Source organism: Sitophilus oryzae, unplaced genomic scaffold, assembly GCF_002938485.1.
Source record: "Sitophilus oryzae breed Bouriz unplaced genomic scaffold, Soryzae_2.0 scaffold_1828_pilon_pilon, whole genome shotgun sequence".
NCBI classification, from domain to species: domain Eukaryota; kingdom Metazoa; phylum Arthropoda; class Insecta; order Coleoptera; family Curculionidae; genus Sitophilus; species Sitophilus oryzae.
In genome coordinates, this window is record NW_022146533.1 from 547,951 (window position 1) to 564,755 (window position 16,805).

Below are 16,805 nucleotides of genomic sequence, written 5' to 3' on the forward strand. Positions count from 1 at the left end.
TTTGTAGATAATCACATCCTTAATGAGACTGTGTTCTCCGTTTTTTTCTAGAACCTGTCATTTTTGACATATAACACAAACTTATGTTTTTTTTTAAATGGAAACCATAGTTGGCCATTACTTCATAAAAAGCGCCATTTTTCAAGCTTTTCAGCGATATAAGCTATAATATGTTTTTTTTTTCAAAAAATTACTGAGTTATAGCCAATTCTTATAATTTTTAAACAATTTCACTTAGTTAGCAATGGAAACAAGTTCAATCGCCGTTGCTCTCAGAAATGTGAAGCTGTCACATCCAAACTTCGTAAATTAAAATAAACAAAAATTGTAAATATGAATTTTTCAAGTTAAGAAGAGCATGTAGATACTCGTGCATCAATAGAGTGATTCCAACATGACTTTCATTATACCTCCCCCCATAATGGAAGAAATGTTAAAAATGATTTATATCATAATAATGCAGGGATAGGAAGAGGTGGACCAATTGCATGGGCCTCCTCGATCACCTGACCTATACATTTTAGATTTTTGTATGGGGTATGGTTAACAATAAGGTTTACAAAAAACTTATGAATTAAGAGAGACACTCGTTGTGGCGGTATGAGAGAAGTTTAATTAAGTCGACCGGTCCTTCTGTGAAACTAGGTAGTAATTCATTTTTAAAAGATGCAACTCAAAACTAAGAATTGGCTATAAATAAATTTAGCTTTTCTAACATATATGTCTTAAAAACCGTTCTCTAAAGAACGTAACTTTCACCGGTCAACGTATCCTCGAAAATGTAATGGATTACAAAGTTTGGATGTGACAGCTTCACATTTCTGAGAGCAAAGATGATTGAACTTGTTTCCATGGCTAACTAAGTGAAATTGTTTAAAAATTATAAGAATTGGCTATAACTCTGTAATTTTTCGAAAAAGGATATACTCTCATTAAGGATGTGATTATCTACAACTTTCATCTAAAAACTTTTTGTCTAAAATAGCTTATAATGGAATTAGGGACAATTTTTATATTAGCCAAAATTTGTTTTTTTCGAAATATCTAGTAAGCCATGAACTTTTTTCAAAAATCTGAAAGGCGCATATTTATGACCCCACAAAACTGCAATTCTTTCCCCATTTAACCGAGTCTCTATCTTCAGTAGTTTCCGAGATACCCATAGAGAACATCGTAGGAAACTCACCCTGTATAAACAGATACATCAACTTAAAAAGATGATAGTAATACCGTTGGTAATATCGGCTACTGGCTCTTTTAATAAAGCTTTTTTGGCGTACCTAGAAAAAATTAAACTATTTGATCAAATACTTGATGAGTTACTCCAAACAACGGTAATATAAGAGACCTGCAGAATAGTAAGAGAAGTTTTGAACATTAGCGAGTAGCTAATACTGGCCCGACTTATTTACTTTGCACCTATTACTTTTGCGGAGATTTGATCTATTTCTTGCAGGAGGGGTCTGCAAGAAACACCCTGAAATGGAGAAATTAAAAAAGTCGAGGTTTAGTTGAGCAAATTAGATATCTGCCCTTAAGATTAGAAATCTTAGTTGGTGACTATATTCTCTATCTATTTTCAAAAACAAATTCATTGAATATAAATGATAAGCAAGATGAGAAATATCAAATTATATTTTAAAACCAAATTGGTAAAATAATATAAGCCTCGGCAAATAAAACTTTATGTAACGCAAAAAGCTGCAGTAAATAAAAATTCATTGCATGCAGCGCGTTGTAAAAATCTCGGCGCATTCAAATATCTATGTAAATCTAAGAATCCGAAATGTTTTCCCATTTTGCCTCGGAGGCAATTCCCATAATTCAAAAACATACAATACTGTTTGGTGGATTTCGTCATATAGAAAGGTTCCGAGACGAGAACAGTCGATGAACTTACGTACATTATGATATAATTTGGATTTAGACAATACTGAGCTTTGTTTGAGTGTATTTTTATATACGCAATAGAGTCTTTAAGAATTTTCCATAAAAATGCGGTTTTGCTAGTGAGGTCATAATTGGGGCCATTTTGGCTGTGACGAAATTTTTTAAAGGCACTAATTATAATTAATTTTAGAAGATGTTCATAAAAAATGCGAGCAGTAGTTGATTAAAACAAGTAATTGCAACCATTCTTTATTCCATATACCCGGTCGCTTAGAGGTACAGGTACGACTCAGCATTAAATGAGTACTTGGGATTCACAATCCTGTGGTAATAATGGGCGGTTGAAGCGTAATGCTAGCCACATTACCTTCCTTGTATACCGAAGGGCTCTAGTATGGCAAGCTGTACATTAGGGCGGAACGAAATTTTTTTTTTCCAAAATATTTTCACACAAGCCTCAAAATGTGCCTTTAAATAAGTAATTTTTTTCTCAAAAGCTGAGCGCCCTGCCTTTGTATCTTCAGGTTCCTCATGGACCTTAAAAGCTGAGATATTTTGAAAAATATTTGTTTTTTTTTGCCCGTCAACATGTTTGATAATTATTTATCTTTTACCTTTAACACACTGCTTAACATGACTATAAAATATAACCCAATAATGTTATCTAAACTAAATCACTTAAATTATTGTTTTCCGGTTCCTCAATATATTTGAAACTTGTCCAACTGCATGATAAACTACCATAAAGTGTGACCAACGGATCTGTAGCTACGGGGTATCGACAGGGGAAAGCAGTTGTAAACAAAACACGCCCAATTTCATTCATAAAATAGGCATGGGCGTACGGTGTTATATGAAAATAATGTGTATCATAAATATAATACTCAGATTAATAATTTTTTTCAAAAAACTTTATGCTGTTTGAATCGTTACTGTTGAGTTAGCAGATAAACACTAAAAGCTTTTATTAAAGCTCTCTTAAATATTTTGAATCATTTTATTATTGTGTTGTTAATATAATAGAAGAAATAATTACAGCTGGTGGTTGGAACCTTTGGTGTTACACAGCAAAATAAAACACTAAATCAGTACAATACACCAAAACACTTTTAATTTTACACTGGACGCATGTTTCGCTAACCATGTTTGCCATCAGCAGATGATCAAGACTGAGTCTTGAGGTATATTTATTTATATATCTGTACTAACTATATTTTTTTTATAATACATAATTTTAGATATAACTATTTCCAGCAAAAAAAAATCTTGAAAATAGTTAACTTTGGAAGCGCAAACAAAACATAATTTTACTCATCAGTAGATCTGATATTGCCTATTACACCAGATATGGTATCGCTCCGCCAGCAGTTTTTAAAGGTTAGGTCATTGTCTACCCATATGTTACATCCAAATAGATAATACTTGGCTATATTTTCGAATTTCGCGTATATATATTTATATCTCTCTCTGCAATATAATGGGCCGCTCCATTAATATTTATCTGTTATTTTAACATTTACGCCAAAAAAATTCATTTGATTTTAATAACCCCCTAAGCGTTTCCCTGCAAAAGGAAAATTCGATTCTTCCTGCAATTTTTGCAAAAGCTTTCTAATTGTGGGGACGAGTTTGAATTCGAGATAAAATCTATTTATCAAATTCCTGACCACTTCGAAAAAGTCGTTGAGCTTTTCGACAGCAGTCTCACGTGGTCGTTTCTTTCCAGAGAGGATATCATTTTATCGGGGTTAGTTTTCAGCCTTTTTTTTATCTTCTGTGTGAATTTTTTTATAGCCGATACGCTAACTCCGGTATAAAGAAATATCCGCTCAAGTTTACGTTTAAGCGGCAACTCAAGCGAACTCTCTGTAGCTTCTTCATCGCAAACCCTATTATGAACACAAGGAAATACACCAAATGAGATTTCATCCACGTTATTATTAACTTACCTATATAAATTAGCTATTATTTCTCTTGTCTGACTATGTAGCGTCTTACCCTTAACAAATTTATTCGTTTTAAAACACAAATATACGATCAAACTTGATATTAATAATTAAAAACTACGAACGAAAAACATTATAACAAGATAACAAAACAATAAAACACAACTTAACTATCAAATATACTAAAAATATAGGAATAAAGTTTAGGATAACCGGTATAAAATAATGAAATAAAGTAATAATGATCAAAAAAATTACACCGCCACTGGATATTTCAATAGTATTCAATATTCCTACTCTTTTCAGAAGAGACCGTGAAGTTGGGGATAAAGCAAGCGAATAGGAAAGGCGTAAAAGCCATGGCAACCGCGTGGTAACAAATCCTGTGACGTACTCTGGCCAATCATGTTCGAGAAATAGGTGGCCATGCCCAACGATGCCGGTTTGCCAATGATATCGTTGAAAAATCTTCAACTTTCATAATAAGCAGATTATATAGAATGAAAGAAATAAGTTATTAAATAAAACATATTGAACAATATGAACTACATTAAAATTCCTTAATAATATACGTCAGAATATATGCTAAACACATTATATATATTAAAAATATATTAAATTTATAGTTCATGTCTGGCAATTTTGCAATTTTATAGATAAACGTGGCAATATCGATTTTTTTTTTCTCGCATTCCTTCCGTAGCTTCAGATCCGCTGGTCAAACAGTACGTGGCACTTGCCTGTGATAAAACTGGAGTTTTAGATCACGCTGCCGCTATCATCGCAAATGCTCTTTCATAGGATATTGGAGTAGTGTCCAAAAACAGTTCTACACAGATAGTAGATAGAATGAAGATCAGGGCGGCCAGAATGTATCAACGTAAGGTTTGTACTAGTGTATTAGGTGAAATGTCGTTATTAGGCGTGTTTTTCGATGGACTCTACTATTACTTACAATAAGAATAAAAGGAAGAGAAAACGCGTTGTGGAAGAACATATTTCTATTCTAAGTGAACCCGGTTCTAAGTATTTGGGCCATGTCACACCGGAAAGCGGATCTGCATGTCATATAAAACGGTCTTTGGTTAATTTCTTGAAAGAAAAGTTTGACTCAACCGAACTTTCCGATTTAGTAGCAGTTGGGACAGCTGAAACTGTTGTGAATACGGGAGTGAAAAATGGCGTTATTCGTTTGTCGGAAAAGGAATTAAAACGTCCCTTACAATGGTTAATTTGTTTATTCCATTTAAATGAACTTCCTTTGCGACATTTGGTAAAATAACTAGATGGTGAAACTTCGGGTCCAGGTGGACTCAAAGGTGTTATTGGACAGAAACTAGATAACTGTGAAACCTTAGCTGTTGTAAAATTCAGAAGAATTGATACTGTCTAATAACACAGAATTCAAACTGTCTAATAAAACACGCCTAATAACGACATTTCACCTAATACACTAGTACAAACGTTACGTTGAGACATTCTGGCCCTCCTGATCTTCATTCTATCTACTATCTGTGTAGAACTGCTTTTAGGCACTACTCCAATATCCTCTAAAACAGCATTTGCGGCAGCGTGATCTGAAACTCCAGTTTTGTCACAGGCATCTAGGCAAGTGCCACGAATGGTAGTTTATCATGCAAATACGGAAGATGGACAAGTTTCAAATATATTGAGGAACCGGAAAACAATAATTTAAGTGATTTAGTTTGGATAACATTATTGGGTTATATTTTATAGTCATGTTAAGTAGTGTGTTAAAGGTAAAAGATAAATAATTATCAAATATGTTGACGGTCAAAAAAACAAATATTTTTCAAAATATCTCAGCTTTTAAAGCCCTTGAGGAACCTCAAGATACAAAGGCAGGGCACTTAGCTTTTGAGAAAAAAAATTACTTATCTATAGGCACATTTTAAGGCTTTTGTGAAAATATCTTGGAATTTTTTTTTCGTTCCACCCTACTGTACAGGGTGGGTCAAATTCGACGCTTTTAAATGGAAACAACCTTTTCTATAGGAGATAGACAAAAACTAATATCGGTGTCTGGAGCTCAATTTTTGTCAAAAACATGATGGTGAAAACCGCATATCGATATCTGTTACCGTTTCGGAGTTACGGGGTGTTTTTCAAAAATATTCATTTTTAACAAATCGCTGTAACTTTTTTGCTATGAAAAATTTTGTATTTTTATGCGAACATTTCCAAAGCACCTTTTTACGTAGAATTTAATGGTTTAAGTATAATTTTTTAAAATTAATAATTTAAGAATTATCAACAGAAAATTTTGATTTTATATGGGACACCCTGTATATTTTTTAATTAGCTGAAAAGAATTTAAAATTACCTTTCCAAAAAATATAGCACACACTTGATATTTGGTTATAATCCCTCTGAATACAGAATTTTTAAAAGTTCGCCACTTTTAACTAGCAGGCTTTGGACCCCTCATTGATGATATGCCCTTAATGGAACTCGAAAACATATTTTTCCAGCAAGACGACGCACCGCTTCTGAACGCTGAAGTTATCGGCAAAATTTCTGCAGCCAATTTCAAGAATAATTGAATAGCTGACCAAGCACTCCAGCCGTTGGCCGTCGAGGCCGCCTGACTTAGTGCCCATGGATCTAATCCTATGGATATATATTTGCGGAAGAATAAAGGTTCCTTATTCTTCTGTATAATCTAGACAAGAATTAGAAATACTTAGCAGTTATGAGAGGGTATCTTTCACCCCTACTGAGTTAATGAATTCCGCGAGAAATGTTCAAAAACTGCCCCGTCTGTCCATAACAGAAGACGGTCGATATGTCGAACACTTGTAGCAAAATCTTATGTCCTGGTTTGCTATTTATTTTTATTGTTATTAGATATAGTTTAAATGTGTTGATGTTGGTTAAATATATTTTAAATTGTTATAAAATTCTACATCTCTCATAGCAAATATTATTTTCGTTTTAATTGATGCTCACAGCTAGAATTTTTTTATATTACAGCCGGTGCAGTTCAAAGCCTACTTATTTAAAGCGGGCGAATTTTTATATACTCTATATCTCGAAGAGGGATCGAGCAAAATATCAAGTGTGTTATATTTTTGGAAAGGTAATTTTAAATTCTTTTCAATAAATTAAAAATATACAGGGTGTCCCATATAAAAACCAATTTTTCTGTTGATAACTCTTAAATTATTAATTTAAAAAAAAATTATATTTAAACAATTAAATTCTACGTAAAAGATGCTTTGGAAATGTTTTCATAGAAATACAAAATTTTCCATAGCAAAAAGTTACAAGCGATTTGTTAAAATGCACATTTTTGAAAAACACCCCGTAACTCCGAAACGGTAACAGATATTGATGTGCAGTTTTCACCATCATGTTTTTGATGAAAATTGAGCTCCAGACACCGATATTAGTTTTCGTCTATCTCCTATAGAAAAGGGTGTTTCCATTTAAAAGCGTCGAACTTGATCCACCCTGTACATCCCAAAGCGTTAAATGCTATATACGGGAGCTATTATTATATTATAATTGATCCTCTCATAGCATATATGCCTATTTAATATTTTGATTAAGTAATGAGCACTTTGTTTACTCAGTTGTTTCGTGCTTTTCGCTGCATGAGCTACTTGAATCCATTTTTGCTTTTGATCAAATCGGTGTGAGAAGTTGTGAAGTTATAAAATGTTGTTTCGCGAGAGCTGAATATCCGGGAAAGTCGAGTTATTGAGTGTTATTGTCGGAACATTTTTTCGACAATTTCATTAACATTTGAAATTGTCACAACACAAAGCGACACTCAGTTCGGTCCACGTGATATTTACTACCCGAAACAGTGTTACATCACACAAACTTCGTACTGTGAAGTGGGGTGACTTTGCCCAATTCTGAATTTTAAATCGTGTTTATTTCAAAAATTGTTGTATTTTCTCAAATGCGCATGGTCTATGCTATAAGTGGTGATAAGGACAACACAACAATAATACGCTTTTTTGTTTATTAAACAAATATATATATATAAAAAAAGTAAAAAACTGGATGGGCAAAGTTAGTTGCTTATATGGGGTGTCTTTGCCTTCTTCTTATTCTTATTGATAGACCAAAGCCAATTCCATTTAAAAGCATAATTACGTAAAATATGCTTCATCACCCTCAATATTATAACGAACTTCTGCATAATACTTACCTCAATATAGCGTGGTTAACTATTGCAGCCACGTAGATGTTTGAAACGCACAAAATAGGCTTTAAAAACAGATTTGGCTTCACAGCGCTGTAAATGCTACATCGCAACTGACGGCAAACGTTTAACGACGTTTCGAGACGTGGGGCGCCTCCACCCATAATTTGCCGATAACACATAACGCATTCTTTTCAAGTAGTGGCTACGGCTACGTCTAACATATTTTCGGACAGAATTTGGCAAAGTCACCCCAAGAGGCAAAGTCACCCCATTTCACGGTACCTGAGTATTTTATAGTTTCAATAACTGCAAAAGCAAAAAACTAAAATACTTAAATATTATGACAAAACCACAATTTCAATATTATTTTAATGCGATCAACATGAACTGTAACCGGGACGGCGTGAAATACAGAGCAAAAACTTCTGATTTCGGTCTGGAATTTTTTGAGATCAATTGAAATGCGCCAATTATCACTAATACTTTGTTTTATTTATATTGATTTTATTTTATTTTAAAAATACTAACTTTTTCTTTCAAAAAATTTATTCGATGTAATAAAGAGAATAATTATTATTCCTGTTGAATATACGTCGTCCTTCTTTGCCTAATCCCTATTCTCCTCGATAATTGGGATAAAATACGAATCTTATTGAAAGCAATTTGCGAAAAATTCAACTTCCTCCGCTCTACAAATCGGTGCCAATTCCAACTTCCAAATCGCTTTCATTAGTGGGATCTATACTGAAATGACGGGTTTTCGAGAATTTGCGGAATTCAAATCGTAGCAAAAATTAGAAATAAGAGTTTTGTGAAATTGTCTAATTAGCTCTTCAGGAATAAAAAAGGAGAGTAATAAGAAAAAATGCAGGATAAATGATAAATTGCATGGGAAAGAGTTTGAAAGAGATTTAAATTACTTTTTTAAAGGTTAATAGAAATAAAATTAGATTTCTGTAAAGCCCCGATACCTACACATTTTTTACCTGTCTGGAACTGTTATTAATTTTAACTTAATTTCGTTTTTTAACTTCTGTCGGTCTGACCATCTGTCTGTCTGAGACGTCCCTAGTTTGGTTCCAATCGACCCTGGATTAAAAAAACCGGATGATTTCGTCCATTTCGTCTATTTTATATCTTAGAAAGTTTGGCATAGAATTTTAGAACTCCCTGTATGGTTTAAGATTATGATATTTATAGCAAAGTAAGTACAGGTCAACTATGGTAAATACCTAGTGTAGTTTTGATTTCAGGATTTTTCTTGTACTTTGAATATTTTATTTGAACGATGTACTTAAACAGCCGTTAAACGGTAGCCTACTAAAATGCCGTTAATAGATATTGTGACGTCGTTCATGTCGGCGGAAAGTAATGCCTGGCTTAAGCATTTTGCAAGAGCACCTGTGGCTCCGTGGCTGAGGCTATCGCTTCGTGAGCGAATGGTCCGTGGTTCAAATCTCACGCCGACCAAAATTTTTTTATATTTTTTTTTGCTTATATCTAATTTCTTTTTTGCTTTATATTTTATTTTGCGTGATCTTATTGCATTGGTTTCACTCTTTTTGGTTGGATTGATTTAGTTATTTGGCTGGTTGGTTAGCGTGGTTATTTGGAGGGTGTTAATTCATTGGTTAGAGTTGGTTATTTGGTGGTTTTTACTAATTTATATTTGTTTTTTATATTTTTTATCAGTGTCGAGGTTAGTTGCGTTGGTTAAGTTGGTTATTTGGTGGGATGGATAGCGTTGGTTAATCCTTATAAAATTCCTATATTTCATAAAGCCATCAAGTGCGTCACATCAACGACGTCATACCTATTAACGGCATTTTAGTAAGCTACCGTTTAACGGCAGTTTAAGTACAGCCTTATTTAAAAAAGGCTTTCTGAAATGATCAAAACTTACTTAATAATATCGGGGGGATTATGTAAAGTGATCAGAAAGGAAGTCAAAAATGCTATAATATACCGGGTGTTCTATTTAAAAAAAATCATCCCTATCTACTCACATCCCTGTAGAAGTTAAAATATTTTCCTGAAATACATCCTAATACATACTTTAGGTTTGTACACATTCAAAATTATTAAGTTTTTTATTATAGGAGCTACAGATGCCCGACGCATTGTTGCCGGACCCGTATAAAGTAGTAAGAAAACTTTGAACTCTGGTAACCCCTATTTGCAGCAACTTTTTATTGGCACCCTGTTAAAAGTGTATTCCCCTATGGATAAATATACTTACAAATTACGTTTTGGTTAAAAATATCATGAGTTTAACAATCCTGCTGCTCTCAATTTTATCTGATACAATTGAAATTAACTACGACTAAATTTTTATTTATTTATTTTTTCAGATTGGAGGACCTGAAAAGGATAAGAACAAACTGTCAGGGACAGAAAAAAGAAAAGCTGACGATGGTGAACCCAACAAAGATTTGAAAAAGGTAAGATTAGTAGTAATTGAACCTTCATATTTACCAAAGAGAATGAAGAATTTGTGAGAAAGTTAACACACATATTATCTGTTAATCTCTTCCAAAATTAACGTGTTGCCTAACTTCATCCTACTTTATACCAATTAGTAAATTACTTCGTACATCAGCGTACGTCGACCAAAAATAAATTCATTTACTTCCTGAAGCAATCTCCTCATTTCAAATTGACTAAGTATAATTTATCCGTGAAAAGATCTCCGGGAAATTCCTCCTATTGACTTAGGGAAAAGTTCGCTCTAACTAAAGCCGGGAAGGAGCTCCAAATCTGTAGAGGCATAAGACATAGAGAATCGCTGTTTTACTCTGACTTGTGTTCAGTTTAAAAACTTTCGACCTGACCAAAATGAAAACCGGAAGTTATATTACATGTAATGTTTTATAAGGTATCTTGCCACTTAACTGCTGATATAGAAATTTAATTCTACGCGGTGTTTGTCATAATGTGGATCAACCTGCTCTCACTACCGGTTTCGGAGCCTTACTCCATCATCAGGTGAGTTTGGGCGGATCCACAAAATCAACAGCGCAGAGATAGTTAATTACGACTTGTCGGAAAGTGTCGGTTAGATATTAAGTCCCGAACGGGAGATAGCGGTCTGCGTGCAATGGTACTACTTTCGTACCACCGAGGCCTAACTATCGATAGTAAAAGGATGGTAAAAGGCTTTTTTTCAGGCAAGCCAAATTATGAAATAGAAAACAAATTTCTTGCAGTTAAAGAGATATAAATAGAGTAACAAGTATGAGACACTTTTTAGGGGTATTTCTTGTATATTTTACTTTTGCAATAGTTTCGTTATCACTAAGTGCCTTTTATAGAAGAAATACTTTTGTATTTAAATATATGTATCTATAATAATATTAACTAAGAAGCCCTACACGTAAAAATTTGCTTGCCAAATGGCACAGTTCAGATTTTAGGACCAGATTAATAGCGATCTTATCACACTAAAGGTTCAGAATTTGTAAAAGATAATTTTGTCGGTCTATAATATACAGGGTCCGCAATAGTGCGTCGGGCTTCTCTAGCTACTAAAAAAAAAAGCTTGGGAATTTTGTTTAAGTGCAAATTTGAGTATGTAGGTACCAGGATATATTTCAGGAAAATATTTTACCTTCTATAGGGTGGCTCAAAAGAGTGTGAGTGAATCGGGATGATTTTTTTAAATGGAACACCCTGTATATTTTTTTTTATTAGATGGAGATAGAGTTAAAAAATGAATATTTTTCTAGCCTATTTTCCTTGCCTATAATAATACGATGGTTCGGGATTTACAGTCCTATAGAATTGGTTTTATTAATAGCATTAGGCTGCCCTATACAAGGGCTCAAATAAATAATCCCGCACCATTAAATATAGCAAGGGGAATGGCGGTTTTAATAGATACATTTACACACCACATTAGTGGAGTTCCTTGTTATTAATCTGATCAGAAACTAGAAATATTATCGTCATTAATAACGTGGCGAGAGAATGGCCGCTTTGCTGGAGACGCATTAACTATTGTTTTCTGTTCCTCTGTGCCCGCTATTCTGCTACTCCTGGTTGTTATCTATCGCTCTTAGAAAAGGATTTTCGGCGAAATAGCTTTATTAACTTAATAGCTTACTTTTCTTTTTATATAAGGACGTTTATAGTTATAATCGGAGAAAGAAAACTATTTTAATAAACCACCGCACTGGTTCGCTCTTATGGACGTACGTGGCCAAAACCTGTATATTATTATATCGGGGAAAATTAATGTATCAGTTAATATTTTTTAGTAAATCTATAAATATTTAGGCGTTTGGAGTTGCCAAACATATAAAAAAAGTTCTTTATCGTTAGACGTTTTCAATTATACAGGTAAAGTAACGATGGTTCATTAGAATTTAAAAGCGCAATTTATTTACCAATATTAATAAGTATTACTTTATAAAGTTATTTAGCAAAAATTAAAAAACAACAAACAGAATGAACAATGGTTAGAAGATATGCGGTAAATCGTTGATAAGCTAATAAAGATACAGGGTGTCCCATAAGTGTGAGAAAGTTCAATATTGTCGTTGCGTAGACGAAAATATGAAAAAAGTATTATATAAATATATGCATGTTTTATTAAGGTGCATATACTAAAAATATTTTGTTGTGTAAAGGGTGTCCCAAAGTAATGATAAAATCCTGGGCTTTTTTAAATCATAACTCCCTTTTTCTGTACATAATTTGATTCAGCATAAAATTGTGCATATAGGACACAATTTTTATTTGAAAAACTATGCGGTGTTACCATGCTATTTCTTATTTATTAAAATTTTCATTAATAATAGTAGGTATATCCGAAAATTGGTTAAAATCTGAGGTTAATTTATATTTGTTAATATCTAATGCTATACTATGTTAATACCCTGTACTTTACCAATATTTTCTTAACGCCAAAGAAAATAGAATAAATTTGTGAAGAAAAACTCACATTATCTTATACCGGTCATTTTTTATGGCGTGGCTAACAATGAAAATATTTAAAATGCTCTATTTCAATTTTTTAAATGCACATTTATAAACCATGCAACATTTATATAAGACGTTTGTTTACAAGACAATTTATGCTGAATAGCAGATATTAGCAGCTAATTTGACATGGTTCTCAAAAAAGACATTATGAAGTTTCATTTAAGTTAAAAACAATCACTTAGTTCAGCTGCGATATCCTTGATTTAGTTATGTATATAAAATATATTTCACAGGTACAATATAATTTTGATATTTTCAAATGGTTAGTACTATTTTTTTTCATTTTATCTGTTAAAAACTGATATTATATGAGGAAAGTATACGTGCAGTATGGTCTAATTAAAAATGCACTATTTAATATTATTTTGAAAACACTAAGTGAGTAATTTATTCATTGTCGATACAAAAACAGTTATATATGCTTTTTTAGACTATTGCATATAAAATGTTATCACATAAGTGCTCTAAAGTGCATGAATTTCCAAAATATATTTTTATAACAATCCTTTCATGTCTTTAAATATATATTATAAAATATTTGATCATATATGATCAAAATAATTTTTTTCGATATATTGAGTTTTGGCCAAATTTTTATAAGGGAGGGAACTACTGTGCACCGTGGCGGCAAATCAATAAGTGTACTAGTCACTCGATAATTTTTTGAAATGAAACTTCTTAACGAGCTGGTGAGATAAAAGTGGTAAGGATCGCGCGATCGCGCAAAAGCTAAAAAACATTATTTGATTTAAAGCTAAGAAAATCGTTATATTTATTTATTTAGCGTATGGCTTACATCACAGTATCTTAAGTTATAGGACACAGAATGGTATAAACAACAACAAAAATGTATATAAAAAACTGCATAAACAACAAAAAAAAATATGTAGATAAAAAAAACTGCATAAACAAAGAAAAAAAAACATACACAACAAAAAAATAGGCTAATTCGTCTCATAAACAGATATCCAGTCGTTGTATATAATCAATTGCCTCCTGAATAGCCATAAGGAAATCTTCTGAGTTGCCCATATATGCTCTTATTGGGCAGTCTTGCACTATATGTTTGACAGTCTGCCTGTCAGCTCCACAGTCGCATTCGGCTGAAGGGACTTTTCCCCACCTATTTAGAGAGTCGGCACATCTTCCGCAGTTAGTTCTGATACGGTTAAGAGTTGTCCATGTTCAACGGGGAAGGTCGAATCCTGCAGGTTCATTAATAACGTGCGGTAGACCATGGTACATTGGAGCTGCCTCATTTTCCCATTTCTCTCTCCATCGCTCAATTATATCAAAATTATTTTGGTGCAGCTCATGTGCAGTCTTCAATGGAGGGTGTCTTGATCGTAGTCGATTTCCCTGGATGTGTGGTACGTCATCATGGACCTGCAGCTGAGGGTTATTCATTGTTTTAGTAAACTCTCTGACCAAGGCATGTTCTCGGCGCAAATTGGGAGGAGCTATGTGGCTAAGAGTGGGCAGCCATATTGTAAGTGTTGGTCGAATTGTCCCTGATATAGTGCGCATAGTTTGGTTTAATTTAGTATCGACCATACGGGTGTGTTTGCTATTAAGCCACACTGGAGCACAGTATTCTGCTACAGGATACACCAAACCCAGCGCAGAGGATCTCAGGGTGGATGGTGATGAGCCCCAAGTTGTGCCACATAATTTTTGAAGTATGTTGTTACGTGTTCTCAACTTTGCCGTCATTCTTGTCAAGTGTTCTTTAAATGTAAGCGTCCTATCCAGAGTGACTCCGAGATATTTTGGATGTTTATTGTGTGTGAGTAGTTTGTTGTCCATGCACACTCGCAATTCTCTCTTTGCCATCTTATTATTAAGATGAAAGGCAGATACTTCAGTTTTTACGATACTTGGTTGGAGTCTCCATTTTTTAAAATACTCGCTGATGGTTGCTATGTCTCTGGTAAGTACAACTTCAGCATCCTCCACCCTCCTGTGCGCCGTTGCCAATGTCCAGTCGTCTGCATAACCAAATTTTCGTGATTCAGTTGCAGGCGTGTCCGCGATGTATAGACTGAAGAGTATGGGGGCAAGAACCGACCCCTGAGGAAGACCGTCATTTAGTTTCATTGTTTTGCTCCTGTTATTCCCCATTATAACCTGGAATGTTCTATTTGACAGCGTATTGTTAATGAGGTTGGATATTCTTACACAAGGAATGACGTGAGTGAGTTCATATATTAGGCCCTGTCTCCAGACGGTGTCATATGCTGCTGTCAGGTCTATAAATGCGGCAACGACTACAAAATAGGCGGCAGAACAAACGATAAAATTCCTGCCTCACATCACAGTTACAGTATGAAATCGTTATAATAAACTTGATAGTGTGTGTGTGTACCAATATCCTCTGGTTGTGTGCTAGGAAGTGACATCGATAGGTTTGTAGCCTCTGAATGACGGTCTAGGTCAAGCATCTAACTTATTTGCTAGCCCAGAATTAGAATTACTAGAGTTGAGCAACTCGCATTTTTATTGGAGGACATTGTCATATTCATTTGAGATGAATAATCAATGATAATATTCGTATAATTTAACAAAATTACTGTAAATCACTATAAATAATGAACAAAAACAGACCACACGAATTGTTGGTTAGGTTCAAAATTTCTTCTCTTCATAACTACATTTTAAGGGACGTTAACATTATTAGGCGTATGCATAAAAATGTGTATTTTGAGGTATAATAGTGTAGCCTGTTACTACAGGCTACACTACTACAACCCAAGATACATTACTGTGTTGCCACCACTAATCATTTGACAAAGAAACAAAAAATAAATATAGGAATACTGGGCATCTATTTTTATTTATGTTTTCCGATAATATTATAAGCTTTCTTCAAAGAAGCATTTGTCAATAAAACTCTTAAGCAAAAATAAAAGAAAAGAGAGCTTACGCAATTAAATTAATTGATTTTTGTAAAAAAATGATATTTTTATTTCCTTCTTTGACAATTCCATCTAATACGAACCGGATATATTGCTTTAGCGATATTAATTACGTAAGTACTCTTAATATAATCTTATTTTTACGTTTGTCTGGACAGGAAGAAAAATCCATCCAGAGAAAAATAATAAGCTAGGGTGACGTAATTTTTTTTTATTTAGCTCCCCTCGTAATTAACGTTTCTTCAAATGTTTTTTTTATTTATAAAAAGCTCTTAATTTGATATAAAGTTTGTCAAAACAAAATTCACACGGAACGTATTCACACGGAATACTTGACACATCAGATAAAATTCTTTTTGATCTTCGTAAACATCTGTATTTTATGAAAGATATTTTTCTCTTCATTTATTTTTTTTTAGTATTTTTTTTTTGTTTTTCTTTGTTTTGTTAAAAGTGTGTTTTTTTGTTAGATAATTTTACCATCTTTATTCCCAAAAGTTATATTTAGGACATACCCTCATATGAATGTTTTCTTAGAATAGATCCAAGAGAACTTAAATATTAGTAAGGCATTAACCCATACAGCACATCAAATCACATTTACGATGTGTTTACATTATTAGATGTAGACACAGGGTGACACAATTCCCCCGATGTAAATATGCTACGTTTACACATTGTAGTTCAACACGTATGCACAAAGGTTAAACGTCCGCCTCACACAATGTAGCCACAGTATAGCATTTACGTATACACAAAGTAAGGGATACACAGTGTGCCGTAGGATACACAGTGCTTGTGTATTACGTTTAAACTCTGTTTACATATTGCAGTTGTGACTACTGCGTGTACTCGTATGCATTTTGCTTCGTATGTACATCTTGTGCTAGA

General features: G+C 33.5%; 1 protein-coding gene across 1 annotated transcript in view; it reads left to right on the forward strand.

Moving 5' to 3' along the window:
• The first annotated feature begins 4,770 nt into the window (after positions 1-4,770).
• LOC115883207 (uncharacterized protein C18B11.02c-like) overlaps positions 4,771-16,805 on the forward strand; it is a 131,294-nt gene continuing 119,259 nt past the window's right edge. Inside the window, exons 1-2 of the mRNA XM_030901530.1 lie at positions 4,771-5,109; positions 10,368-10,457. Of these exons, the coding sequence (XP_030757390.1) occupies positions 4,771-5,109; positions 10,368-10,457 (429 nt within the window). The remainder of the gene's footprint in view (positions 5,110-10,367; positions 10,458-16,805) is intronic.